This window comes from Toxotes jaculatrix, chromosome 12 (assembly GCF_017976425.1).
Source record: "Toxotes jaculatrix isolate fToxJac2 chromosome 12, fToxJac2.pri, whole genome shotgun sequence".
NCBI classification, from domain to species: domain Eukaryota; kingdom Metazoa; phylum Chordata; class Actinopteri; family Toxotidae; genus Toxotes; species Toxotes jaculatrix.
The window spans coordinates 5,282,478-5,309,120 of NC_054405.1; the positions used below are offsets into that span (position 1 = coordinate 5,282,478).

At 45.0% G+C, this 26,643-nt stretch overlaps 1 protein-coding gene across 5 annotated transcripts in view; it reads right to left on the reverse strand.

The window, feature by feature from the left end:
• Nucleotides 1-1,074: 1,074 nt before the first annotated feature.
• The window catches only part of nrip1b (nuclear receptor interacting protein 1b), a 36,481-nt gene continuing 10,912 nt past the window's right edge, over nucleotides 1,075-26,643 (reverse strand). For 3 of the 5 annotated variants that reach the window (XM_041050756.1, XM_041050757.1, XM_041050759.1), the window contains one exon: nucleotides 1,075-7,463. In XM_041050756.1, the coding sequence (XP_040906690.1) occupies nucleotides 3,378-7,010 (3,633 nt within the window). In that variant the 5' untranslated portion in view covers nucleotides 7,011-7,463 and the 3' untranslated portion in view covers nucleotides 1,075-3,377. Of the gene's footprint in view, nucleotides 7,464-13,143; nucleotides 13,201-19,424; nucleotides 19,534-26,643 lie in introns of those variants that run through there. The other 2 variants (XM_041050761.1, XM_041050758.1) reach the window with 2 other exon arrangements.

The window sequence follows — 26,643 nt, forward strand, 5'->3', positions numbered from 1 at the left end:
TGGCCTGGTGTGCAGCGCTCACATCCTTTTGGCCTCATGCTGAGGTCAGGAAATTAAAGAGTGAAGCCACAGACAAACAGTCGATTGTCAAGTTTTACACCTTGACCTCCGTTTAAACTTGCAGCTCCCTCCTTTGTGTTTGCCGCTGCTTCAGCAATCAGAGGAAATCAAGAGGTTACTGGTGGTTCAGCCTTGATAAGAATCTTGAAATGGAGAAGTTCACAGAGGGGAAAGGTTACGGGGAGTTTAAAGAGAGTGCAGTCAGTCATGAGAAGGATTAAATAAAAGGGAAGTCAGGGCTGAGGAACTGTGCTGCGATTTCAAAAGTGCACAGCAGACAAAAAGCCGTCTGTTCGCTCACTGGACTTCATATTCAAACCCAGTACAGGGGAAGTTTAGCTTGAACTCATCTTCACCTTTAGGAAGCCTCACACTACAGGCTGTTTTTTCTCAAGTCATGAAAATTAACACAGAATGGACAACTTTCTAGACTGAACGCAAGAATTAAGATTTTGTATCGACTGAACAATGAGATCTATTTCGGGCTGTAAATAGAAGAGATGTGTTCCATTTTGTAAGGAACATCCTTGGGCTTTCAGAGTACATCTGGTGATCTCTATGTGTCCTCCCTCCTTTCAGTGTCTTTCCTGCCTTTGTTAAGACTCAGCACTGTAGTGAACAGCAGCCAACTCAGAAGCAGACGTTTTGGGGCAAATACAGGACATCCTCTCACTCGACTTTAATGGACCAGAGTCTTTGATTGCACAAAGGCGAATTTGGCTTTGATGCCCTTTTTTTTAATAACACAGTTCTTTATTGTGAGGCCCAAGTCTGACATTGGCTGCTTTAGTTTATGTTAATAAGTTCTGTAAAAATGGCCGCTCACATGATTGAAAACTAGGCTGCACAAGAGAATCTATTTAAACACATGTATTGTTTAAAAGAATTCATAGAAATACAAATGTGTTTTATGGTCACAACGCAAAGACGAGAGCTTTCCCCAGAGAATGTCTTATAATATATAATATTCTGAATGGTAAACTAGAAAAAGAGGAACACATTCATACTAGGTCATGCATTTTAGTACTTTATTTTTGAGATATCAGTGCAAATGAACACCAAAAATGAAAACATAAAAAATGAAATAATGTTTCAGGTCTTCACATGAAAAAAATGAAACATCTTTTTTTTTTTTATATTTGCTGCTACAAATGTATTTCTTAGATGCACAATGCAGATCTATGATTGTACGTCAGTCCCCCACTATAGCCCCGAGCTCTTTCACAGAGCTTTGTTAACCAGTAACAGAAAAGAAAATCACAAAAATATTCAATGCACGTTTATTTTTCACACATTTTTATCAACTTGCTCAACAGTCTGTGGTTATTTAGAGACTGTTCATATTCTAAACGAACCTCTCTCTGTGATAAAAAAAAACCTATTTTAAGACTTGACATTTTCCCCCATCACCAGTAGGGATACACAGGTAGTTCCCATGCGTCTGCATGCAACAGGCAGCAGTGAGGAGAGTCAGACATTATTACACAACACAGCGCAGGATAGATTATCATTTACCACATAGAGACACATGCAAAGAACAAACCAACCAAAAAAAGATGGGCATAGCATCCTCTGCCTTTGTATGTACACTTGTACGCATATAATTCATATTTACATATCAGGGCATTAAAAACTAGGGTAATATCTTTTCTTAAACATTACAAAATAGTCATCTTTCATACTGAAAGTACTATTTACACAAATATATTTAACCGTTGTGAAAATGTATTAATAATCGAAGAGACGTACTTCATAGGTATATGTATTAAAAAGATCACAAGACTAAATGGATAAAGCAGTGTGTGAAAATAACTGAATACAGTACAATCAAAATAAGGAGCTAGATACCAGATATCCCTCAAGACACCAAAACGTCTTGGTGATTATTGGGGGGCAGGTACATATATCCAGCTGCTTTGAAAACAAAGATGTACCTGTGGTCTTCTCTTTATTATCATGCAATTCTTTTGACATTTTATGAGTTAAGAGACTGCCACAAAAATAAAAGATGTCCATTAACCACAACAGTTAAGAAATTATGAAAAAAAAAAAAAAATCACAAACTGTCAAATTCTCAACAGATAACAATACTGACTTTTTTTTTTTTAATTACATGCCATTAAATTATTCTGAAAAGGACACAGAGAACTCTGCTTCGATAGTGCAAACTCTGGGCACTCCTTTACATGAAATGAAAAGAAAAAGCCATGTGCTTCACACTCAAACTTTTTGTGTGCATGAAAGAAAAAAAAATCGGTGTGGGTTTACCCATGATGGCGAGATAAGTTTCTCAGATACTGCAGCCTTTTAACTGTTGCTCTAGAAACCTGTTTACACACAGTTGCTCAACTGTAAGCACCACACACACTCTGTTGACCCATCTGCTCAAAACTGCAAAATCTGCAAACACATTACCCTGAATTTGCGCTGTCGAATATTGGCCTTAAAAATTCAATACAAATAAAAGCAAAATACAATGAGTTGTGACCATTCAAACCTCGGCTGATATATTCTCGCTCCATGGGTAATTATACCACACCATGAATCTCGAGGAAAAGCAAAGACAAAGCATTCATCATGGCAGGATCTTCACTGAAGCTACTGCAGTGTGAATATTGTTTTCAGCGTCCTCCTTTGAATGAATTTATCATGTACACTGTTGTAATAGACTGCTGTGACTGCTCCAGAATGACTTTATTTGGAATCTTATCTAAAATTGATGGGACTCTGTCTATCTGAAAATGTTCTGATGGAGAAAATAAATAAATGTCCACTGAACTGAGCACTAACATTTTTGGAGTCATTAATAATAAATGTCGCTTGAAATGTTCTCTCTAAATGTATTAGGGCAGGCAACAAAGAGGACATGGAATAGTGATATGTGTGCAATTCAGATACAAATAATTAAGTATATAACAACACCAAGATGTACAAATAAGAAGTGTAAAACAAGACCAAATTGTGAAGGAGGACTTCATAACTGACAAAATGAAATATGTAGTGCATGATAATCAGTGATGGGAGAGGAGACATTTGAGACAGTTGTGTAGTTTTGGTTGTATCAATTAGTCATTTTGCTAAGTAGACCTGTTTTGTACCATTCCATGACCTCAATATTTAAAACTGAGAAAGCAATGCAAGTATGCATTTGAATTTGAACTTGCTCTATTAAACTAAAAAGAAAAGAAAAGACAGAATCATTTTTGCATTCTTTGCTATTTGTCTCATCAAACCAATTTGGCAAGTCATTAAAAAAGAAAAAAAAACAGAGTCAATGAATTTGATTTCCACTTGTTTTTCTGTAGTTGATACAACTTCTACTCAAATGATTGGCTCAGCCCCTGGCTCTCATGGCTGTGCTTGTCATTGTGGGTTGGTGATTGCGGGGTGGAGCTCAGACTGCGTTCATAAGCATGCATGTCACTGATTGGCTCTTCTTTAATTCTGACCACAGACTGGGTCCCCTCTGCCTGATCCCTCACCTCCTTCCTCAGCTGAAGGCTACCCTTCTGCAACATGTAATACAGGATGGGGTTGGAACGTGAGAGCCGGGGAGAGTCCGGGTTCGAGTCACAACCCTGCTCCTCCTCCTCATTCTCCTGACTACTCCATCGCACAGGGCTCTCGGGCTCCTGTTTGACTAGAGTAGGGGGGTCCCGTTTTTGAGTGACAGGCCACGGAGCTGGGTGGCGGCTCCAGGGGGTGCGGATAGGACTGTCACCTGCAGGGGGGGTGGGCAGTGGTCTGATATTACTCTGAAGCCCTGAGTTGAGGGAACCATGGGGATGCCAGCTGGGCAGGTGGAGGAAGCTGTGATTATGGGCAGGCTGACTGAGAATGCTGCCGTTGGCCTTGCCGTTGGCCTGTAGGACGGAAGGACTGGGTGCCCCCCGGGGCTGCTGGGACAGCTCCTTCAGGCAGTTGTCAGAGAGCAGCAGCTGTTTGAGCACATTGAAGCCCCGACTCTCTCTGGTGAGGGTTTCGCTTGGTGGGCTCCTGGGTGGAGCTTCCTCTTCCTTCAGACTCCTCTGCTGGTCAGGCTCTTCCTGAACAACAGAAGAGGCAAAAATGTTTGTGTCACCACTGTCCACAGCTCTTGGAGAGCTGATATTATTCAAATTGTCAGTCCGATCAGAGCAGAGGCGTCTCTTCTTAGGACTGGGGCTTGGATATTCCCTCTGTTCCTCTTTAACCTGTCTGGGCTGTGACTCGGCCTGCATAGCAGCACTGGTATAGTAGGTAGCAGTCTGTTGTTTAAGCAGCTGGCTGAGGAGCCCGTATTTTGCTATGACCTCTGCAGGCCGTGGTTCTGTTTTTACGTCCTGCTGAGAATCTGACAGGGGACTATTCTTCTCATAGCCACTAGGCCTCTTTCTGCCACTCAAGTCCTCAGACAAGGCAGAGGACAGTCCCACCCCCTCTGTGATCTCTGTTTTGACCTTTATGTCCAAAGGTGGCCCATTGGAGGTATCACAGCTGATGGAGGCACCAGGGCTCTTCTCATAGCACGCCCCTGCCACCTCCACACTCCTCCTCCCACTGGGCCTATCTTTGCGGCTGACAGTAGCAGTAGAAGAGCCTGTTCCTAGAAGGAGCTGCAGCACGGTGCGCCTCTCTAAGAGGTTCTCAATTTGTGATGAAGGAGGAGAAGCTTCCTTCCGACTGAAAGGTGTCCCACTGCCTGAGGGTCTGTCGGACAGTGGGGTAGTGGTGGTCCTGTGGATTGGAGCATTGAGCCTTTCCAATAGGGCAAGGGGCCTGCTGGCATCAAGCTCCTGGCCCAGCCCTTTGCTGGGGGGGATGGGTGGGGAAGAAGAAGCTGTGCCACACTGAGCCAAATTCTGCAACAGTTTACTGGCACTGAAGGCAGGCTCTGATGCCTGCTCTGCAGGGAAGGTTTTAGATTTACACAAGTCCAATGGGCTGGACTGGGCGTGGGGGGAAGGGTAGGAGTAAGGGGATAGTGCACCGCTAGGGTCACGGCTAAGAGAGTAGAGGGGCTGGGCTGGGGCTACAGGCCTATCTGTGGGGCTTTTTGTCCTGGTCTCCTCCCAGGGCACCAGTCCCTTAGGTTGGCTTCGAGACATGGTGGCCATAGTTATATCAAGTGGCAAATCCTGGTTACCTATGCTTTTATTAACCATCTCATTATTTCTGCGCTCAAGAAGAAGCTGCATAAGTGTGACCTTAGGGTGGGATTTTAGGTCTGGGCTCATTTCAGACTCCTTGCTCTTGGACAGTTTTGATCCTGATGGCTCTGGCTTCCACTTGTTTATTAAAGATTCTGTTAGTTTGTCCAAGGAAGATGTAAAGCTAGAGGAGGAGGAGAATGAAGAAACAGCACTGGAAACAGAGGAGACAGTAGTACAGGATGGTGAAAAGGCTGTGGTGGATGGTTGAGCTGAAGCTTGAGGAGAGAATGGAGCTGGGGTGGAGGAAAACACTGTGGTGGAAGAAGAGAGGGTAGAGGTGGAAGAGGAGAAGGAGGAAGAGGGGGTGGTAGTTTTGGGTCCTGTGTCCTGTGTGTTGGCTCGGCTTCTTATGGAGAGGTCAATGGGAGAGCAACTCGAGTAGGAACTCTCTGCATCACTGCTGTCCTTGGTCAGGCTGCGCTCCTGGGCGGAGCATTCACTGTCCGATGTGACTGAAGAGGAACCGCTTGGTGGCAGAATGCCACAGCTATCCTCCAGGTGCCCATTCTTGGTCAGCTGCTTCTGGTTGTTGTGGTTGTTGAGTAGCAGGAGCAGCAAGCTGCTGCATGTCTGAGGGGGGCGGGCTGGACGTGAGTCAAAGCCTCGCTTCTCCCTAGGTGGCTGGCTGTGACTGTGGCTTGGAGCATGTGGGGGAGTGGCTGGGGAGCTTTGGCTGTGGCCACGCACCAAAGAGGGGCTCTGTGGACTCGACAGGGCTGTTCGAGAGAGCGTTGTCGTTATTGTGTTTGTTGCTGTCACTCCATTTTGGGTTGTTAAGGAGCTCATGGTGTCTGGGGCTCCAGGCAGAGTACCTCCCACACTAGGAGGCCTTACGTCCTGGCCATGCTGCTGGTTTGCCATGGCAGCTAGTCTCTCACTGGCAGATCTTCCTGAGAGCTGGGCTTTGAGCGCATGCTCCCTGGAGTACTGCTGGAGATGGGCTTCACTGGACAGCAGCAGCGCCAGCTGACTGCAGGCCACACTGGGCTTGGGTGAAGGTGCTGGACTAGAACGGATTTTCACCATGTTGGCCACCGCCTTCAGACGCTCCGCACAGGAGACTGATTCAGAGGCTGCTGGAGCAGAGGGAGGCGTGGCACTGTGTGCTGAACGAGGTGATTCTGGGGGTCTGTCCTGATTGTGCCCCCTTCGACTGTAAGGTGTGTTGCTGTGATTCTGAAGTTTGCTCTTCCTCATTAGGCCCTTTAAGCGGCTTGAGGCTGTCCCATACACAGGAAGTGGGTCTTTGTCTGCAGGTGGTGCCTTGGATGGAGAGGAACACTCACTGGGGGGCTTATTAGAGTGCTGAGACATTGCCACACTCTGAAGCCGTGAGCTGAATGACTGAAGCAGTGAAGCCAACAGGGTGCTCTCCCCAGCATGAGGAGATCCCTCTAGTGCTCCATTTTGCAGGCTCCCCCCTTGGCCATTCAGTTCCATAGGGGGTGAACTCATCCGCTGGTTCCCTGGATCATTCCAGGCTCCAGAGCGCAGCAGGCGGGCCTTCTTCAGGTGCTGTGTAGAACCCAGTGTGGGCCCATTGGTTCCAGCCTTGGGAGCTGTAGGGCCATGGCTGGGCAGTTGGTAGGGCCCACCCACCTTATCACCCTGCTCCTGGTTGCTGTGGGCAGCCTCAGACCTCCCGTTTGCCGTGGCCCCAGGCCCGGCCACCACTGGATGCATCAGTAAACCTTCCAGATAAGTTAGAACAGCTGAATCCTTGTGTGTCTCAGGGCCAGGCTCCTCCCCATGAGTCATGTTCAATACTAGGATCCCCTCGTATGGTTCAGCACGGCTACTGGGAAACAAATGTCCACTAGGTCATCTGGTTGACAGTGGCATGTACTTCCTAAATAACAAAAAGAGGGCAGGCAATTGCACTGAGTCTGCAGGGGGCTAAAGGATGCACTGGCCGGGTGTGATCCCTCTCCGTAGTGGGCACAGTCAGCACTATGATAAAACAGCAGCCATATTTGGAGGCAATCTGGGGCAGGTGGGCCTCCCAGGCATTGTTGTATGCCTTTAAACACCGTAGGATCCCAGAAGGCCCAGCTCCAGGCTTATGTGAGTAGCAAGCGAGGAGTCAGCGGGATTTCACCACAAAGATGTTGACACATTCCGTGGCTGTGGATGTTTGGGATGTCTGTCCTAAGGCCTGGCTGTGGTTCTGTCAGTGGCGCCTTTCAGCTTTGCAGATCTCGCACGGGGGACCTATGGGAGTGAGTGAAAGAGAACAGAAGGAAGGGAGGAAAAAGAGACATAGGGTGGAGAAAAAGAGGAGAAAAAGGAGAAACCGTGTGAGAAGCAGGGATTTGCAAAGCACTATATCACATTCATTTCACCACCTTGTCTGCCATCTCTGTTACTTAGCAACATTTCAGATTGACTGCACACGGCTCCGTCTCCTCTCTGCACTCTCCCTTCACAGCCACCGAACAGACGACAAATGTAGATTAGGCCTGATTGGATCCAAATTGAAAATTCAAGACCACTACCTTGAAAACATTCAGGTCTTGAGCTATAAGCCCCTCACAGCGATGTCTTTCAAAAGTGAAGGGCCTTGTGAGAGCTGTGAATAATTTCTTATGCAGCTTGTCATTTCAGTGGATTATCCCCCCCTCCACCACCACCACCACCACCTTCTGCTCCTTATGCACTTCAGCAGCATCTCACACGAAGCAAACCCTCCGTCTACATAGAGCAGGAGCCACCCACCCACTCACCCACATGCACAAAAATAAGCATTCAAGCATTCATACCTTTACACAGGCATTAACATGTGTATGAAGATGTGCGTACTGTACATGCACATGCATCACACATCTCACACATACACAGCACAAAGGAAGTGAAAACCAGTCTTGTAATTCCTCAGTCTCACCACTGCATTTATCTTTATTAACACCAGGTAAGCTGTGAATCCTTCACCAAGCTTCGCTCATTTGAGGCTGAATTGGTTTTGCATCAGAAGATGAGCAAAACATGAATTGATCTGATGTGATGTGAGCTGTGTTTTACAGGTACAGTACAAAGGGAGCGGAGAATCACAGCAAGGATATAGCTAACAGACAAGCTGTACTTGACTGTCAAGCGTGTGTGTATTTGTGTGTGTGTGTGTGTGTGTGTATTGAGGGGTAGGGGTAGCTTAAGGATCAGGTGCACCTGTCACACCACACCACTGTCAGGAGGGCAGAGCCGGTGACACTAAGGTGAGCATTGTGCCAGTTGCCATGACAGTGTCAGCGGTGCTGCCCTGGGAGACCTCTGCTCTGAACCCTGTCAGCGTGGTTTCCGTGGATACAGGACACCTCCGACAGTCCTGGCCACATCCCATAAAGGTTAATTAATACAGAGTTTCCACTTCGCCTCAGCTGCTGTCCGTGTCCTTTCCTGATGCCATCCTCACCTTTGGTGTCCGCTGAGTGGACCAACATAGCGGGTCACACAACAGGACATCAGCCCTTGATTATGACGAAAGGCCATGGCAACCCACGCAGCCACCAGTCTAAATACTTCACAGAGAGCACTAGCAAGGGCCAAAAACAACAAGGCAGCAGGCTTCAAATTAGGCCGAAACCCATCCCTGTAGCCAAGGTCCACAGGTTGTCATGACAGCGAGGGCAACAAAGTGGCCCTTTTAATTCTACCTTGAAAATGAGCCGGGATTAGAAGCTGGATTGAAGTTGATCAGCGTGCAATTATGTCTGAGCAGCAGTTAGGAAAAAATCGGGTTGGCAAGTTAAAGACCTCTTCAAACTAAAGGTCCACAGTCTGATGAGACTCTTCAGACTGTGCACTGCTGTAGAGGACAGAATAACTTAACTGAGACGGGCCCATCAGCGTCAATTACAGTTCAAGGCCATCTTTAAGCTGTTGACCTAAATCTGACAACAACAAAAGCCAACCTGGTCACACTGGGCCATCTGACGTCTGCTGTCATGCTAATCTTAGATGCTCAGGATTAGGGCTATTTTCCCGCCACTGAGCTTAACGCAATTATACTTGAATGGCCTGTAACACCGCATTTGATAAGCCCAGTAAACATGTACACGTTTACCTTCAACATAGCTTGGGAAAGGAACTAATATACCTTTGATACAGCCCTCCAGTTAGTGAGAGGAAAATGTACATGGAACAGAAACACTGACACGGTTTCAACATGGGAAATTCTGCTAATCTCTCTGCTGCTGGCAATGAACCTTTGGAATTACAGTTGACCTTGTCTATGTTTTTGCCCAAAGAAACTTCAATACAGAGCAGACAGGGGACACTATGCCACTGCACTATATTAAGTTTATACACAACAGAGCTACTGCATTCACTATCTCACATAAAGTATGAATTACTCTTTAAACAAAGTGGGGACCTTCAGGCTCTTGAGAGACATGTAATGACAGAACCGGTGTCAAAAAGTCCTGCTACAGCAAGGGCAAGAAAAAATATGTTCCCCTCAGTGACAGAGCTCTGTTAACAAATAAATGACCTTAATATAGGGAAAGCTGTCCTCTGTACTGAGCCCCTAAAGCATACAGCCCTCCTCCTTTCCCCTCTCAGAGTGTGTGATGTGTGCATTACTATTACATTATCTCCCCTGGTGTATACATTGAAAATGACCTTACACATCTGTTAACATGTCATCTCATTGGTGGTGGCACCCAAAAAGCCTGACCTCCACCTCCCCCACTCCCCCCACTGTGGGACACCACAGCACCAATGAGCTGCTCTACGGTTTCTGTGGTGATTATCCATTATCCTTGACAATGTCAGCCAATGACAGAGCAGGCACCATTCTAAAGTGATTTTTACCCCTACAGTCAGCCACGTACATGTGAGAGGGAGGGCAAGTGATGGGGAGGGGTGAAAAGCTTCATCATCCTCTGGCTGGTCGACTCTTTATCTATTTCTCTCTCTGTTTCGCTCCTCTTGTGCTTAAAAGACACCAGGAACAGGAAAGGTCATTGCACTCTCAGCTGGTTCCTCAGATACATAGAATTACCAGGAGGCCGACATAAAAATGTGTCGATGCAGATGTCAGGGATTAGATCTTAAAAATGTGACCTTCATTTTCCCCTCTGACCTCCAGATTACTCCTCCTCCACCACCCACTGACTCTCAGTCCTGAACACACTTGCTGGTAACACCGATTTTTTTTTTTTTTTAATCTTAAAAAAAGTGAGTTCTTAAATGACCTTCATTGTCAGGAATGGTAATCCATTTAAGCCATTTAAAATGTATGAGACCAAACAAAAGAATTAAAAAGGGGAAGAGCCAAAGGAGCTGCAGTTAAAGTCAAGGTCATTCATACCGCTAAGGCTTTTCCACTTGATGCAACAGCTGGTGTCCATGCAAAGCTCAGGGCGTTAATAAAAAGTGACAATGCTGCCTGAGCGGTGTGTATTACTAATGTCTGACACCAGCCTGGCAGATGTGTTCTCCCTGCATTTAAGGGGAGTCAAGGTTAAAGGAATTTAAAAGGAGAGGCGATGCCTAAACACTATTATATCATGTAATCTGCAGCCCAGCCCTGCTGCACATACTCAACGGGGTAGCTCACTTACACATGCGGTGTGACCGCTATTTGTAAATTCAATATGCCCTGACATGATTAAATAAGACAAAACATAAGCTACCTGACCAAATGCAGTTGTTTCAGGCCTTCCACAAGTGAACGAGTGCACCAGAGGAAAGTTGAATTAAAGGCTCTTGTTCACCTTGAGAGAGGTAAACAAGAGAATAACATGCTACTGAACAGCAGGAGAGCCAGAGCAAGAAAATGTTTTTGCAGATAAGTCAATCAGGACAAAATAACACTGAAATGCAATACACAGACACATGCACGCCCACACAATGAGAACTAGGGCACTCTGACCCACTTCTTAGGATGCATTGACCAAACAAGTCATGCATAGCACACACGCCCCCATGTGCGCACACAGAAACCCATGGATGTACCCCACATAAAGGAAACGTGATACATGAATGCTGAAAAGTCAGACCTCTTGTGTTAAGTAGCACAGGCGATCCCATTGGGAAAAACCATCCTACTCAGAACACTTGACTGTGAGGAACAGCGTGTGATGGCTGCATGCTAACATTTGAGACTTGAGCTAAATGGAACCGGAGTGCTTAAGTTCTTGGCCTGCATCTGGCCTTGGATGAGGAGCGTGGGGGTGGATTTTAACTTCATCTGTACTCATCAGTACAAAGAGTTCTTGGGGTTGAGAGGGAGCATAGAGGAATTCATGCACACTGATGACTCATCTAAGCAGTTCAGAGCCCAGCTGACTGGCGGAGGACCCAGCCAGACTAGCCAGTGCGGTGATGATATCACTGCACTGTATCACAGATCCGGACAGTCTTTCCCTTCACCTTTCATGCCCAGGCTTGCATGGATGTGTTTACAAAAATGTTTGTGTCCATAGTAAATATTTGTGTGCCATTTGGAAGACCCACCCAAGGGCCATTTCCTGAGTGGCTGAGAATTAGTGCATCAATTAAACACACACACATTCCTTCTTAATGAGCCGTGGCTGCCATCAATCTATACCTGATTCATTTCTATTGGGCTCCGAGGTAATCTTCTGCTTACATCGTCTGTCCAAAATGGTGCTCATTTCCCTCCCAAAACAACACACATTTTCCATTTGTAAACACTGGTGCTGGAAATAGGAACAGCTGATTGCCCCATGGCCAACACGCCAAAAGGCAGAGCTAGGCTCTTGAAACAGACTGCAGTGGTGATGTCTGAGGGAAATGGGCCACTTTGCAATTGAGATCAAATGTCCCACTGTCAGGCTGCCCTGAAAGCTGGATAAAACCAGCTAAAAAACCTTGGCCTTTAATGAATCATTCCCATAATATCCTTGGCATCAGCCCTAAGAAGGCTATTGCCGTGAGTCAGCAAGATGTCCGCCTTTATTGGGTTAAAAAAAACTACAGCTTTTTTTTTCTTTGTACTGTGAGTAATTTGGGATGGTTTGGAGTAATATGGTGTGTGACAGAGGTCTAAGTGACAGAAAAAGGAGAGGACATATCTCTGCTATCATTTTGCCTTTCATAATGCTCCCAATGACCTACTTTCTAGTTTTTAAATCATTCTAATGCTTGCTCTGAGTGAGGTTGGAGAATGATATTACAGAGAACAATGAGTTGTGAAGGGACATTCCATCAGAACCATCAAAAACAACACCATTTGGATTTTTCTCCCCCTTTTTACCGCAGTAAGAATGCAGTCTTAGTCAAAGCTCAAAGATACACAATTAAAGGAATCTCTTAAATCAATTAGATACATTTAACCCAATAATGTTTAAAACAATTATGTGCAACCTTTTCTGAGAAAATCTCTCAAGCAGCACCAATCCAGTTGGCAGGGCAGAGTTGACTACATGCCAGTGAACAGGAGACTTCAATAAGATTAGCCCTACACCTGGGCCTGGTGTCCGACCCAGTGCTCACAGAGCAATAGCTGGTGCAACCAACAAAAACAGCCTCACTCTAAACATTCCTGACAGTCTCAGACTGTAAATTAACCTCCGGCTTAATAATCAAAACCACCTTTAAATACAAGGTTGTAGCTAGGCAAACAGGTGAGGGTGGCACAAACATGCCCATACATCTGTAAGGTGAATTGATAATCTAGCTTCTTATCCAACTATACTTATATATATTAAGGGGCATGCTGCTGCAACAAGCTGCAGACGGCACAAACATCAAGACAGATAGAGGTACATTGATATTTAATAAGTGAACTGTAACTCTGGGAGGATTTCGTGCACACCCCGGTTAGAGCAACACTGCTAGAAAAACAAAGCGAGTAACCGCTGCTAACAATACTTCCACATAGTGTAAGGGTTTTGGATAACACTGATGAAACAGGAAACAACATGCTCACCGTCCTGTCACCCCAAAGGATCTTGTACCACCTTGCACCCTGTTGTTACACAACCTGGAGAAGACCAAAGTGTAAGCTTCAGACAGGCCAAGCCAGCTATTTAAGTTAATGTTACAAGCCTCTTATGATTCCTTTTCAAGCAAGACACAGGACAAAACACATTTTAACCAGTTATTGAGCTCATATAACCCCAGTCAGTGACACTGAAGGTTATAATGGAATAGTCTGGGCAAAGACTGTGGCTGCTGTTGTACAACAGAGAACTTAACCAAAACAAAACAAATGTAGTTATGATTACATATTGTTATTATTATTAGTTTTGATCATTATTGATATATATAGAAAAATAATATGATGATATGGATGTAAGGACTACATCATCCATATGTTTATGTTTATCTGAGACACTCATTTATTATCATTTACATGAGGTAGCATGACAACAAGACAGGGCCTAATAACCACATTCACTGCCGTTTATACATATGGCCATGGGGATAGAAATGGCAACAAGGTTGAAGGACAATGGCAATTAAGTGGTGGCCCATGTTCACTAATGTTAAGACTCTACTTTGGACTTTAGTTCAAAACATGAACAAACTTGTCTAAAGGTGACTGAAGCAGAGTATAAAAAGAAAGGTGAGGACTCGTTCATCCTTCCAAACACATCTATCTACTCTTATTTTGTTAGAAATATAAAGCTTTGCATTCAACATAAAAATGACACACTTTCGCTTTTAAGTATGAGTCGACTCCACTGCTAACTACAGCCCAGTTAAACCATAACCAGAAATCCCAAAACACTGTAATATATCACAATTAGACAGTTAAAATGCTTAACTTCAAAGTGGCATCACAAATATTTTGATAGCATGGCATGAGGAGATCATGTTGAATGTTTGAATGTATCCACATACACAGAAAGAGATAAAAGACAATTTCCTACAAGTATTGAATACAACAGGAAGTTAAGGTGTGCAAAGTCCAAAAAAAAAGAGAGAGAAGAACTCTTTATGTGCTAAAAGTCCTTATCTTGATGTGCAAAGATCACCACGATCCCCTGCTGAACCACAGAAAAATCTATATCCTGTACACACCAAAGACAAAACAGACTTTATTTAGCTTGACCTCCAGCTTATAATTAAGCCTTCCTTTTTCCAGTAGGTCTAACACACAATGGTCTGTGCTGCTTACTAACTGCAGCAGGGTCAACTGATAACTAAAACAGAAACAGAGTGAGACTCTGCCTGAGCTGCTCTTTGTCTGTCCAGCATGTATACAGGAGCTGTCCTGGTTAGGAACTTACAGTTACAAAATATGACCTGAGAAATACAGACAGGTGACAAATTAAAGGGAAAAACCAACACAAAGTGTCTCAGTAAGGTGTTGAAGAGCTTCGATGCACCTTCACATTAATTCTACAAGACTCTGGACTCTGCAGGAGGGATGAACAAAGATAGTCCCTCGTTTGGTGTCTTGATGACGGTGGTGCAGAGACCTGTCTAACACATCGGTCCAAACTCTCACACAGGTGATCAACAGGGTTTAGATCTGGTGACTGTGAAGGTCACAGCTCATGATTCACAGTCATTAAACCTTTCAGTGACCCCTCGTACCCTATGGATGGGGTCACTGTGATCCTGTGTCTCTGCTCATTGTTCAGGTTTTTCCTTTCATTTGTCACCAGTCTGTATGTCAGGTTTATACTGGTTCTTTGTATTACTACCCCCCTCGATACTCTACACAAGCCATGCTTAATTTGACAGTATCTGAAAAGAAAAAAAATACATTAATGAGTCATATAAAATATTAAACGGACACTATAAAATAGTATTAAATGGATGTGACAGTGGTCAGGTGTATGGCTCAGGAGGAATATTTATCTCAATATCTCTCTGTGCATCAAGTCAGGCGTATATTAGCAGGTATGAAGGCCTATGCATTTGGATCAGTGGTGATAACCACCTAATCATGCTGAAATAACAACCCTACTTCTGCATTTAGACTGGATCCTTTTTAAAGCAGGTTGATTAGATAAGACTGTGCTTAATCAACTTTCAATGGTCACATTCTGTCAGTGAATGGAGGGTTCATGATTTGGGCCAGGCCAGTGACAGGCAGTGAATATAAAAATGCTTGAGCTGGCCACTGACTATTGACAACACAGTGCACGTAACTGACAAGCTGAACTGATCAGTGTAATTGGCTTTGAATTTAAATTTCACAGTGAAAGGATGGTTCTGGACTGAAGAAAATAATAATTTTAGTGTCTGAAGATGAAACTGATTTTTTCTTTACATATTTGCTTCAGTCACCAGAGACAAAATCAGATGAACAGAAGTATTTAATCAGTTGGTTTTAATGCTGGTTGTCATTACTCAAAATACTGCTGGTTTCTAAACAGGGGTTAATTGTGATTAACTGCCTTTACCTGGGAGCCCAGGTGTCATCAGTCCATGACTGAATAGCTAGAATGAAAACGAGCAGGGATGCGAAGCCTGAAGGCCACAAGTGAACCCATCAGTTTAAATTAACAGAATTGTGATGACAGAATAATAACTGAATTTTTCAGGGTTTTCTTTTTGTTCTTGCTTTGGAATTGATCAAGTTGCTGTAAGAGAAGCATGCTAATTGTCAGCGCAGACACAGACAAGTACAGGGCCAAGGAAGGCTTGCAGGAAACGAGTCTGTCTTCCCTCAGTCTGCCATTGACTATTAAATCAGACAGAGAGAGACAGACAAGGCCAGCACCCAACTGCAACTGGCCTATTATTTCTCTGTAATGAAGGAGATGGAGGGGACAGAGAAAAATATCCAGTGGTAAAACGTAGTAAAATAGTGCTCAACCGAGTAACAAAAAATTCCACACCAAGCCAAATACTAGCACACCTATTCTGCTGTGGTTGGGAGGTGAACGCAGACACACATCATGCTCCCGTACCTTGTCATCCTTAGCTGTGGAGGCTGATACAGGTAAAGTGCAGTAATCAATTTGCTCTACTGGCAGGAGTGCTCCCTTAGAATACTAATCAGGCTTCCTCCCTCCCCTCTTCCCTCGTTCTTGCCATCCCTCCACCACTGCCCCCTCTGCTTTTCTCCTTCCTCATTCACCTTTCTCATGACTTGACACCCCCCCCCCCCCCAGTGCCCCAGACCTGACCAAATGCTAAAGGAGGGCGGGCTGTCTTCTGCACAGATAACTGCTGCCACTAATCAAGCCTACGTGCACCGGGGCGTGGGATTAAAAGAGCTTGCACAGCTTGACTCAGGCACTGAATGGTGTTAGCGCACACATACACACGCACGCACAGGCAAACACACACGAGGTCAAAATAAAAACCTATAGGGAAGCCAGCAGCGTCTCGTCCTAGAAACACACGTATACGCACAAGCCTCAGATGAGCATACAACACAACAAGGTCAACTTAAAAGCTGATATGTTAGGTGAACATTCTCGGGCTATAAAAGAACACACACAAGAAGATTAGATCTAAATTTACTCCGCCAGTCAAAACGGGACTCGGTGGTGAGCCACCCATCTCTATCTCTCAGAACACATGTCACGCAGGGAGCTGCAGTGTTGTGTGCATCTAAAGCCAAAAAGAGGAACAAACTCGGCTGTGAATTGACAGGGCCTTAATTCCCGTTCGTTTTTCATTTGGAGAGATGGCTTACAAGGGGGGGTGGGAGGGGGGGGGGCACTACACCATATCAAACACGCACCGGAGTTGCCTGGAGGCTGTAACAAAGTGTCCTCAATGTTACACTACACACACACACACACTCATATACAGGCAGCAGGAGTGTGTGTATGTGACAGAGGGGGAGAGAGAGACAACACCACCCTATGCATCAGCAGGGATATTTCATTATGTACATAACGAGTGCCATTAATCGCTCTTAACAAGAGGACACAACCTCACCTTGGCAGTCTCACACGCACAGCAGGAAGATGGGGGGGTTGCGGGGTGGGGGCATGGAAATATCTATAGTGCGCACAGAAATTAAAATTCACCACACTCAAGGAACCACCGCCTCCTTTTGACCGACCACATCGTGGCCTGGGGGTGTGTGGAGGTAAGCCAGCAGTCATATAGGAGCTGCTCATCAGGTAGACACATAAAAACACAAAGGTAAAAAAAAAAATAGACAGGAGAAGAAGAAGAGGAAGGAGAAGTGAGGAAATAAATATATAAATAAAAGTGGGGGGAAAATGCCGCAGTGGCAGTTGCCAGCGGGGGCTCGCGCCCTTGACATACTGACACGGGTGAAGGGGGGGGCACTGTCATGTGACACTCTTGTCATTTGCCTGATCACCCGCCTGTCTGGCCAGCCACCTGGCAAGCAACCCCCCCAATCACAATATCTCGCCCACCTTCATGTGCCCTCATCCTCCGCTGACCTGACGCCGCTTGCCCCCCCCCCCCCCCCCCCCCCCCACCTATGCCCACTGCCTACACCCTCCCCACCCCCACCCTGTCCCGCCCCTCTGCAGTCCTAGCACCCTGTCCGCCCCACCCCTAGCACTCTGTCCCCCTCCCTCTCCTCTCCCTCCCCCGCGGCTGTGCAGCAAGGTCAGGCGGGTCACCGTGTCCTCATCTGTAATCCGCTGCCATTCGTCAGCAGCCCCGGCCCAGGCTGGAGGAGAGAGAGGAGAGAGAGGAGAGGCAGGCGCTCCGACGAGGGGAGAATGCCCAATTAGGCAGCTGTCACACACACACACACACACACAGACACACACACACACACACACACACACAACTCAGCACAGCAGAGCAGGAGAGAGCAAGAGAGGAAGGGAGGGAGGGAGGCTGCAGAATCAGCCTACTGTCCACAGACAGAGGGGGGACTGGGGGTGTACATGAATCCTTTCAGCTGTGAGTGTCTGTGTATTGTTTTGGTGTGTGTGTGTGTGTGTGTGTGTGTGTGTGTGTGTGTGTGTGTGTAGCAGTTGGGGGTCAACTACAGTTTAGACATGTATGACTACTATCTGAGGCATGTCAACAGGAGGAGCAGCAGGGTGTACAGACTTTTGAGGATACGGTAGCTAAATGAAATTTTACGACAGGGCAACTATTCTTATCTCACAATGAAACGAGCGCCGAGTATTCTGTTGAGTACCTCTCTTATCTGTAACCACAAGATTGATGAGATGATCAGAGAAAAATAGCTGGGGACAGAAAAACTCCACAGGGTAAGCACCGTCTAATGGTCAGCCGGTCATTTAAACAAATCCAAAGGCCGGGTCACAACGTCCCCAGCCGGAGTGGACTGGACCTGAGAGGTAGCAACATACTGAAATTCTTTATTGTCCCAGACTAGCAGCAGATATCAAATGGGTGACAAATATCCCATAATTGGATCATTCATCACCAGCGAACACATCTGTTTTGAGTAATGGGAAAACTAATCAGCAAAAATGATACAGGGACGACTCCAGCCCAGACACCAGGAAGATTTATGCTACAACGATTCAGGACTCAAGCCTGCACCTATTGATTGTTTAGTCTAAATGCTTTTTCATTTAATCAAAAGAAAGAGTCAAAATGGTCCTATGCCAGCTGGGTGACGGAACAGGTGTGATCGAACACCCTGGGGCCAGGGGCACGGTGGATTTTTAGCTATTGAGAGCAGACTCTTTCTGCGCTCTTCTCCCTTGGTTCCACCTTAAATGTCAAAGTTCATCAGGGTTCAGTGGAGCTTCAAATCCAGCTTTGAGTGGTTAGTGTTCAAAAGGATTGCATCACAAGTGCGAGGGACACTTATCCGGTAAATCCTGTCTGAGTAGAAAGTACAGTTCATAGGGACTTAGGCTAGATGTCATACAGGCTGGATACACATGCTCCTCTACCCTCGGGGAAGATTTTCGCTCTGCTACAGGTGTCTGGGGTAAACCCCACCTTCCCTTCAGACAGCCAGTTTACACACATACAAATGGAAGGGAGGACTGTGCAGGTGGAGGAGAAATGTCCCGTTACATTAATATAGTTAGAGCACGCGAGGGGGATAAACACTGAAATCCCCAGAGCAACAATCCACAGAAAGGACTTTCTCTGCTGCAATTTAAACGTCAATTTATTATTCATCACTCTAAGTGACTTTTTCCAAGACACCAACGCTCTCATTTTCTGTCTGTTTTCTGTGGCTAAGCATAAAACTCTCTACTGTTTACTAGCAGTGCTGGGCAATAGCACATTCCTTAATGACATGTTACAGCTATGTGATGACTTTTTTCAGTATCAAACAGTGTCAGTGGTTACAATTTAATATGCAGTAATTACAGGGAGTTAGACTTTGGGTGAATATCAGTTTGTTCACTCTGTGTTCTGCTAACATGGATCAGTCTGTCTGGGATGAGCCTGTGTGGTGCAGGGGCCCTGAGGTGGGGAGGATGGAGTTAGCCTGTCCCAGAAGAGGAGAAATGTGACTTCAGGTAAATCCAAACTTGTTTTATTCACATGTTGAGTGTAAACCCTGCCAAAGTGTAAAGAGTCAATGAGTAATTGATAACAGTTTTCAAGTAACTTGACCAAAACTGTTATATACTGTTATATATTAATAAACAGAGCAAAGAAAGGGTGCAAACTGATTATTTCTACTCATTTAAATTTAAAGAAAAAAGACAGCTTGTTTTTGAATTAACAAAAACACAACACAGAGATAAAAAGTAAATACATTGCATTAAATACAGCACCCTTCATTTTATTGTAACTCAAGCTGAGCTCCTGAATACTCTTTCTAACATACTGCACACTGACTTTGGTCACTTGGATGTGCTGGAGAGAATTTCAGCATCAACTGCATTTTCTGAAATCAATGTAAATGATGTGCACTCTGCAAATAAATAATGACTTTGATTAAAAAAACAAAAACACTGCAATCCAGTCCTGCTCCTAAACTCTGGAACAACGCAACAAGAAGAGGAATACCAGGAATGCTATTGTATGAGATAAGAGATAGTATGAAGTTCATCAAGGTCACTGTAAAATCCCTATCAAGTCCCACAGACACACTACAGATCCCAGTGGGACTACTCCTGTAATATATGTCAGGCTGTATCACTGCGCGGCTCCACCCGTCCCCGTGATTGTTATTATAATGACTCAGTGTTTTGTCGGCCAGTTCTTGCTCCGTTCTTCCAGCACTGAAAGTACCTAAAGTGCTCCCAAAGTCTAAAGATTGTAATCTGTGATGTCATATTGATGCATAGCCTGAAGCAGCTCCATTAGCAGCCTGGGAGATGGACTTAGTGGACTGTCTGCCTGTACTTTTACATCTACAAGGAAGTTTAGATGATAGTAAGGCTATTAGTTCTGTTCCAGAAAACATGGCCTTATCTCTGTCCAAAAAATCATCCTCCATTACATTCACCTTGTACTTCTCTTCCAATTCACTGTATATTGGTGTAAAATCATAGATGGGAAGGTATTTCTCATTTCTGGCTATGAATGATAAAACCTGAACTAGTGCAGGGGAATAACAAACTCTCACAGCTAAATTCATATGGATAAAATAATAATTGGATGATATTAATAATTCAGTGCTCTACTGAATGAAACTCTCCTTGTCAGAGGGAGGTCAGAGGTCAGGGTGAGCTGCATAGCGGAGTCGCTGGACCGGAGCCGGTAGTGATCCAGTTCAGTGTAGCACAGAGCATGCTGCCAAAAACAAGGACTTAACCCAGGTCCTCAAGCTAAAGGGCCTGTCTCTTAACTCATTACGCCACCGTGCTTCCCTAAGTGCAACCCTGATATGTACAGCTGTGTGCTGTTGTAGGACAAGACAATGTTCTCAGCGTGCAGCCACAGCGTAATGTGCCCTGCAAGCTGATACCTGATTGACCAGTGAACACATGACGACAATGTAAACAGAAAGTGGACGAGCAAGTCAACCCATGGATATTACATACAACACTCTATTATCCATACTCTCAGTATACCTGCATGACAGTCGTTGATGGGTTCAGGTTTGCTATTATGATATCAAAACATAAAACATACTGCAAACTTTACAAACACAACAGCTATTTAATCCCAGTTGACTTTGTACATCTGTCCAGGAACTTCAGATGAAAAATGGCCCTTTGGCTAAGACTGGCACATTAACAGCCACGGTTATCAATGTGGCCTTTCCCTGATATATAAACCAATAAATACATAAATAAACAAAATACAGAGGTTACATTACCGACTCACCTGTCGCAAAAATGTGTAAAAACATAAATATATTTGCCTTACATAAGCAAAACACGGCCACACTTTCACATCATGCATTTATTTACCATTATTGCATCAGCAATTTAAGAAAATTACACTATTATAGTCTAAACATAGACATATTACACAAATCTCCATCCAGACACTTTCACTTGTCATACAGGAAAAGCACAGGTGGTGCTGATCACATTAATAATGGCTCTGTCCTACTCAAGTGTCTCAGTAAGTCATGACAGTTTGACCATGAGCCAGCACAAACAATACCTACAGAAATACATACTGTATTTCACACTGTGTGGGAAACACAGGTGTTAAAATGAGCACTTCAGGAACCCAGTGGGTGTGTAGGACAACAAACGTTTGTAGGTTTGACGTTAAAATTCTAGTAATTCTATGTGCCAAAAATGTTTATATTTGCTTTGCAGTCACTTAGTTATGGTTGGTGATCAGTGTGGCTTACACTCAATAACAGTTACAAACATTAAATGCCTGTGCCCACAGCTCTGCTTTCCCCCTCAAACCACCTGCAGATGCACTACATTTGGCCTGTACAGCAGTGTGTGCTCTCTGCAGAGAATGTTGAAAAAAAAAAAGAAGGTGGAATTCGGCTAAGCTAAAACTCACTTCAGCCCACACCCTCAACTGAGGAACATTTGCCATTGGTTCACTGTCCCTTTAAATAACTTTAAGACCTTTTTTTTCTCTTCTCTACCTCCCTCCCCTGAGGTTTATCACTGTGACTCTTCTCTCTTCCATCTTTCTCTCCCTCTCTTTCACACACACACACACACACAAATGCTGCCTGTATGTGTGGCTGGCAACTACAAAGTAGTTAGCCAAGCATCTCTTGGCTCTGTGCAGAGAGAATAAGACACTCTCATTACTGCCCTTAAAAAGCTCTTGCCCTCACAAAATCCACTGTAGACCCAGACACCAGAAAGTCACAGGAAAGAATCACGGAGTTGAAGGCTACTTTTGTTCCTTACAACTCAATTCTGTGTTTGTGTGCATGTCTGTGGTTGATGGTTTTCTGCAACCCCCCCCCCCCCTTCCCCTTTCCTGTTCCTCTTTAATGTCACAGGGCTGGCTCATATGACCTTGAGCAGCAACGTTGGCACGGCAAGAGCGAGAGCTGCCTCGCTTGCCTGCGGGCGCCCTTGAACTGGATCTGCAAGACAAAAAAAAAAAAAAAAAAAAAAAAATCCTTCACGCGGCCTGATAGACATCTCAGCCCTCCTCCTAACCCCCCCCCTCCCTAACTCACCCCCACAACTATCCTCCCCCTTTCTCCTCAGCTCTTTTATTCAATCTACGCCACTCCTTATCTGTTCCCCCTGGTGGGAAGAGATTTATCAGGATGCTGTATCTTTAACCTCTCTATCAGACTGAGATAGAAACAGAATTTCAAAATGTCTGACCGGGCTGCGTGGATTTATTTTTAAACTACCACCACCTCCTCCTCCTCTTCCTCCTTCATGCACAAGCCCTGTGCCATTTCAGGAAAGGGACGGAGGCGCTGGGCAGGAGAGGGGGGGGGGGGGGGCAGTTACTTTATGGAATACACCTGTGTGATGAGACAGCCATCCACTCCAGAGGTGTTGTTTACGTACGAGGAAATTCCAGACTGTTTTCCCTCCCTGCTTCGCTCTGAGCCATTGGCACACGGTGACCTGTAGCTTCAAAACAAATATCCCTGTCTCTGTTCCAAGGATGAGCGTCAGCTTACCAGCCAATCAAGATTCTCTGACTTAGAGAGGGGTGTTGCCTCAGAGCCAGTGTTTTGACAGGTTGATGGTGACCTACTGCGTCCCAATGAAGACCTCTGATTTTCCAAAGTAAACACCATGGTCCATAGTCCAAAGTCTGGCTCTGCACTGTCAAACTGTGCTGTGCAGAGCACAGTCTACTGTAAAAGCACAAAGAAGGTTTTTATCAGCATGCAAATATTGCGGCACCCTCCCTGCGAGTGCAACTCAGGCCACCAAGGTTCAAGTACTACAGTAAATATTTGCATTGCCCTGTTAGAAGCAATGCGTTCAATACTGGGTGTTTGAAAATTCGTAAAAGGCCTTTTTATTTTGAACATAACATATACACACTGCACAATAGTGTGTGTGTGGGGAACAGTATTAGAGGTTTGGAGACTCAGGGACTGTCCTAGCCCTCCTACTGGTTCTCTTCATGCCTGACCTTTCAAAACTGTAATGTTATCACATGTCATACGCAGGCCTGCTGGAAACCATCTGCTAAAGGCGCTATGTGGCTCCCTGTCACCAAAAAAAAAAAAAAAAAATCAACAACAAAAACACACTGGCTGGAGTGGGCAAGTACTGGTTCTGGCTGGTTTACTGCTCAGCATGCCTCACCTTCACACACACCACAAACACACAGACAGTAACATGTATACGCCCCCTTCAGAGGCTGTTGTTGAGCGACATGAGCTACGAGCAGTCTCCTCAATTAGCGTTAAGGGGCTTTCGCACAGAGACATGAAGTTCTGGGGCTAAGAATAACATTAGACAGGTCTGCTGCCCGGCAGTGGCAGGGCTGGGGAGCTGTGGCACTAAGCAGAGCCGGGTGTGTGTACTAACCAGAGTCTCGCTGCTAATCCGATCCCCCGCCATGTTTAGCCCCACCTCAGGATATAATGTTATGTTTGTTAGTGTGACACCTTGGCTAATAAGGCTGTTTTTACACAGAGCGAAACCAATATGATTAACATTAGCCAGGACTGATACAAGAAAAGAGAAAACCCCAAACAATAATGAACCTTGGTGTTTATTTGCTGTGAAATCCATCCCATAAAAAATAAATAAATAAAAAATCTAGTTTTCATATCAGGGAGATGAGTGTGTTAAAATATTAAAAGACCCACTATAGACACCCCCACCCCCGCAGAAGAGCCAAAAAGCAGACTCGGTTGTAGAGGCACCACAGTGTCCTGGGAGATTCATTACAGGCAGATTTGTTCCACATAGTGAAATATGAGTGAGCTCTACTGCCTGAAAATTGCATTGCTCCATAAGCAGACCCCAATGCAAGAATAAGCTCTGATTTTCAGTTCTAAAGGTCTTAGCTCGGTGCAACAGCCGCAGCAATTATTTGTGAGGAGGAGATCAAACCCAGTGTTTATCCCGTTTTGTCTGTCTGAGACACGGTAGGAAGACACAAAGGATATGAAACAACGAGCGATGGCACAGGCCCATGTGAAATCAATATCAAAAATATACGGTGAGTGTGGATCATTTCTTTCCCGTGGCTTGGTGGACACTGGCCAAAAATCACCATGAGCAAAATTTAACCAGCACTAAGTCTTGTTCTATCACAACAAATCCTCTCTCCGGTTGAGCCAACACTGCCCTGTTTTATTGGGATTCCTTTGAAAAGTTGAGTTAAATAAAATATATATAAATATTTTTTGGCAGAAATACTAATCTCTCATGAGGGCTCATGTAAGCAAATTATCTATTCACATGTCTGGCTGTGGCACAGATGATATGCAAAGAGGTCACCGCATCTGAATAAGCATCTGTATTGATCATTTCTAAACCACAGTTGAACTTAGTACAGTAAATAACCCGACCTGAATAAAGTCGAGCAAATCTGGCAGAAAGTGGGCTATATTTAGAAAAACAGCACCCGCGTGTCAGAGAAAGAGAAATGTGAAAAGATCCTTTACCTAAAAGCATGTGTGGCTCAGGCTTTGAGCTTGTCAGGTCTGACTGCAGTAATCAAACGCTATTACTGGAGACTGAGAGGCGAACAGAGGAACTTATAGGAGGTGGCAGTGCTTCAGAGACTCCTGCACTACTGTAAGGCTTTATATGTGCGTGTGTTTTTTGAAGTGTGGGGCTGGGGAGAGAGGAGAGACCTCAGTGCTCAGCTTGGGGCGTATAATCTATGGTTCATTTGCAGCTTTTCTCCCCAGTATGACAAGCCGTTTACAAGACGTAGCCTCTGCTGCTGACCCAGTTCTGAGTGGCTGCGTCTCGCGACAAGGCCCTGCCTCCCCATCAGGCCCTGCTCCTCGTCTAACTGACGATAACACCGCCACCCTCTGCCTCCGTGAACTGTGGGAAAAAAAAAATAGGTCGCCCTGACCCACTTTTCTTCTTTTTTTTTCTCCCCTCCCTAAGACTGTGCAAGGAGTTCTGCAGAGCATGATCGAGGGAGACAGTTAAAGGCAGAGAGAGGGAAACAAAGGAAGTTAAAAAAGACAGACCCTGAGACTTCTCTGTGATGAGTCCCTGCTTTCTGGCGATGTGTTCCTGTGGCCTTTGGAATAGAGGCGACCCTTATCAGCTGGCCTGCTGCTGTATGTTTGGTAAAACAAAAAAAAAAAAACCCCTCCCACGCCTTGATACAACAACTGCTCCTGAGGTTAAACACCATCTACAGGCCTCACCAGTCCACCCCACCTCCCAATTCCTACATCTCCTCTTCTAGGTGGCCATTATCTCATATCTTACTCAGAATGCTAAATGGGATCCTCTGCCTTATTTAAACACAGACGTACACACTGCTTTTTGCAGTCATTTAACACCCATGAAGATATGACATGTCATCCAGCCAGAAAAATTATGAGCCTCTCTTGGCTAGGGGAGATATTACGGGGCTAGCTGAGCTGGGAGCTGCCCTAATGCCTGGTAGCATGACACTGGCCCCTCTGAGTGCCTCTGTGTGGGTTAGGACAGCTCATGATATATCTCAGATCACGCACGGTGCTCTCATGCAAACCCTTCCCTCATTAAGCTGCGCTCACTCACGCATTGTTTTGTAATCCCTCCACACATTAACCATGGCTCTCCTCGGCGAGCACGCTCCTCTGACAACAGCTGAGAGTTTCATTCATTTATAAAACTGATAGTTTAGTCTGCAACACCCTTTGTATCAGCGTTGGATTCCTGTTTGAAGCCATTGTGAAATACCTAATCAAGGCACACCTTTGACTGCTAATTTAAATATTAATGCACCAGCCAAAAATCATCACTCATCACTCACTGGTGCCTCGGTGTCGCTTAGCAACCTTTGTTTAGCTTCTGTTCAAGAGCTATATTTGTAGGAGTGAGAGTGACATTTAATTATTACCTTTTAAAAACCTTTTACCTTTAAAGAGACTTACTGAACTGAACAATTCTACATCAGTATAGTGTGCTACCTCTTGTTATAGCAGTAGTAAGTCACTCACTGTGCATTACAATCATTTTACACATGCTAGCCTTTCTAAAACCACAGCATGACTTGTAACTCATGCTGTGGTGTAAAGTAAATTTTTAAATTTTGG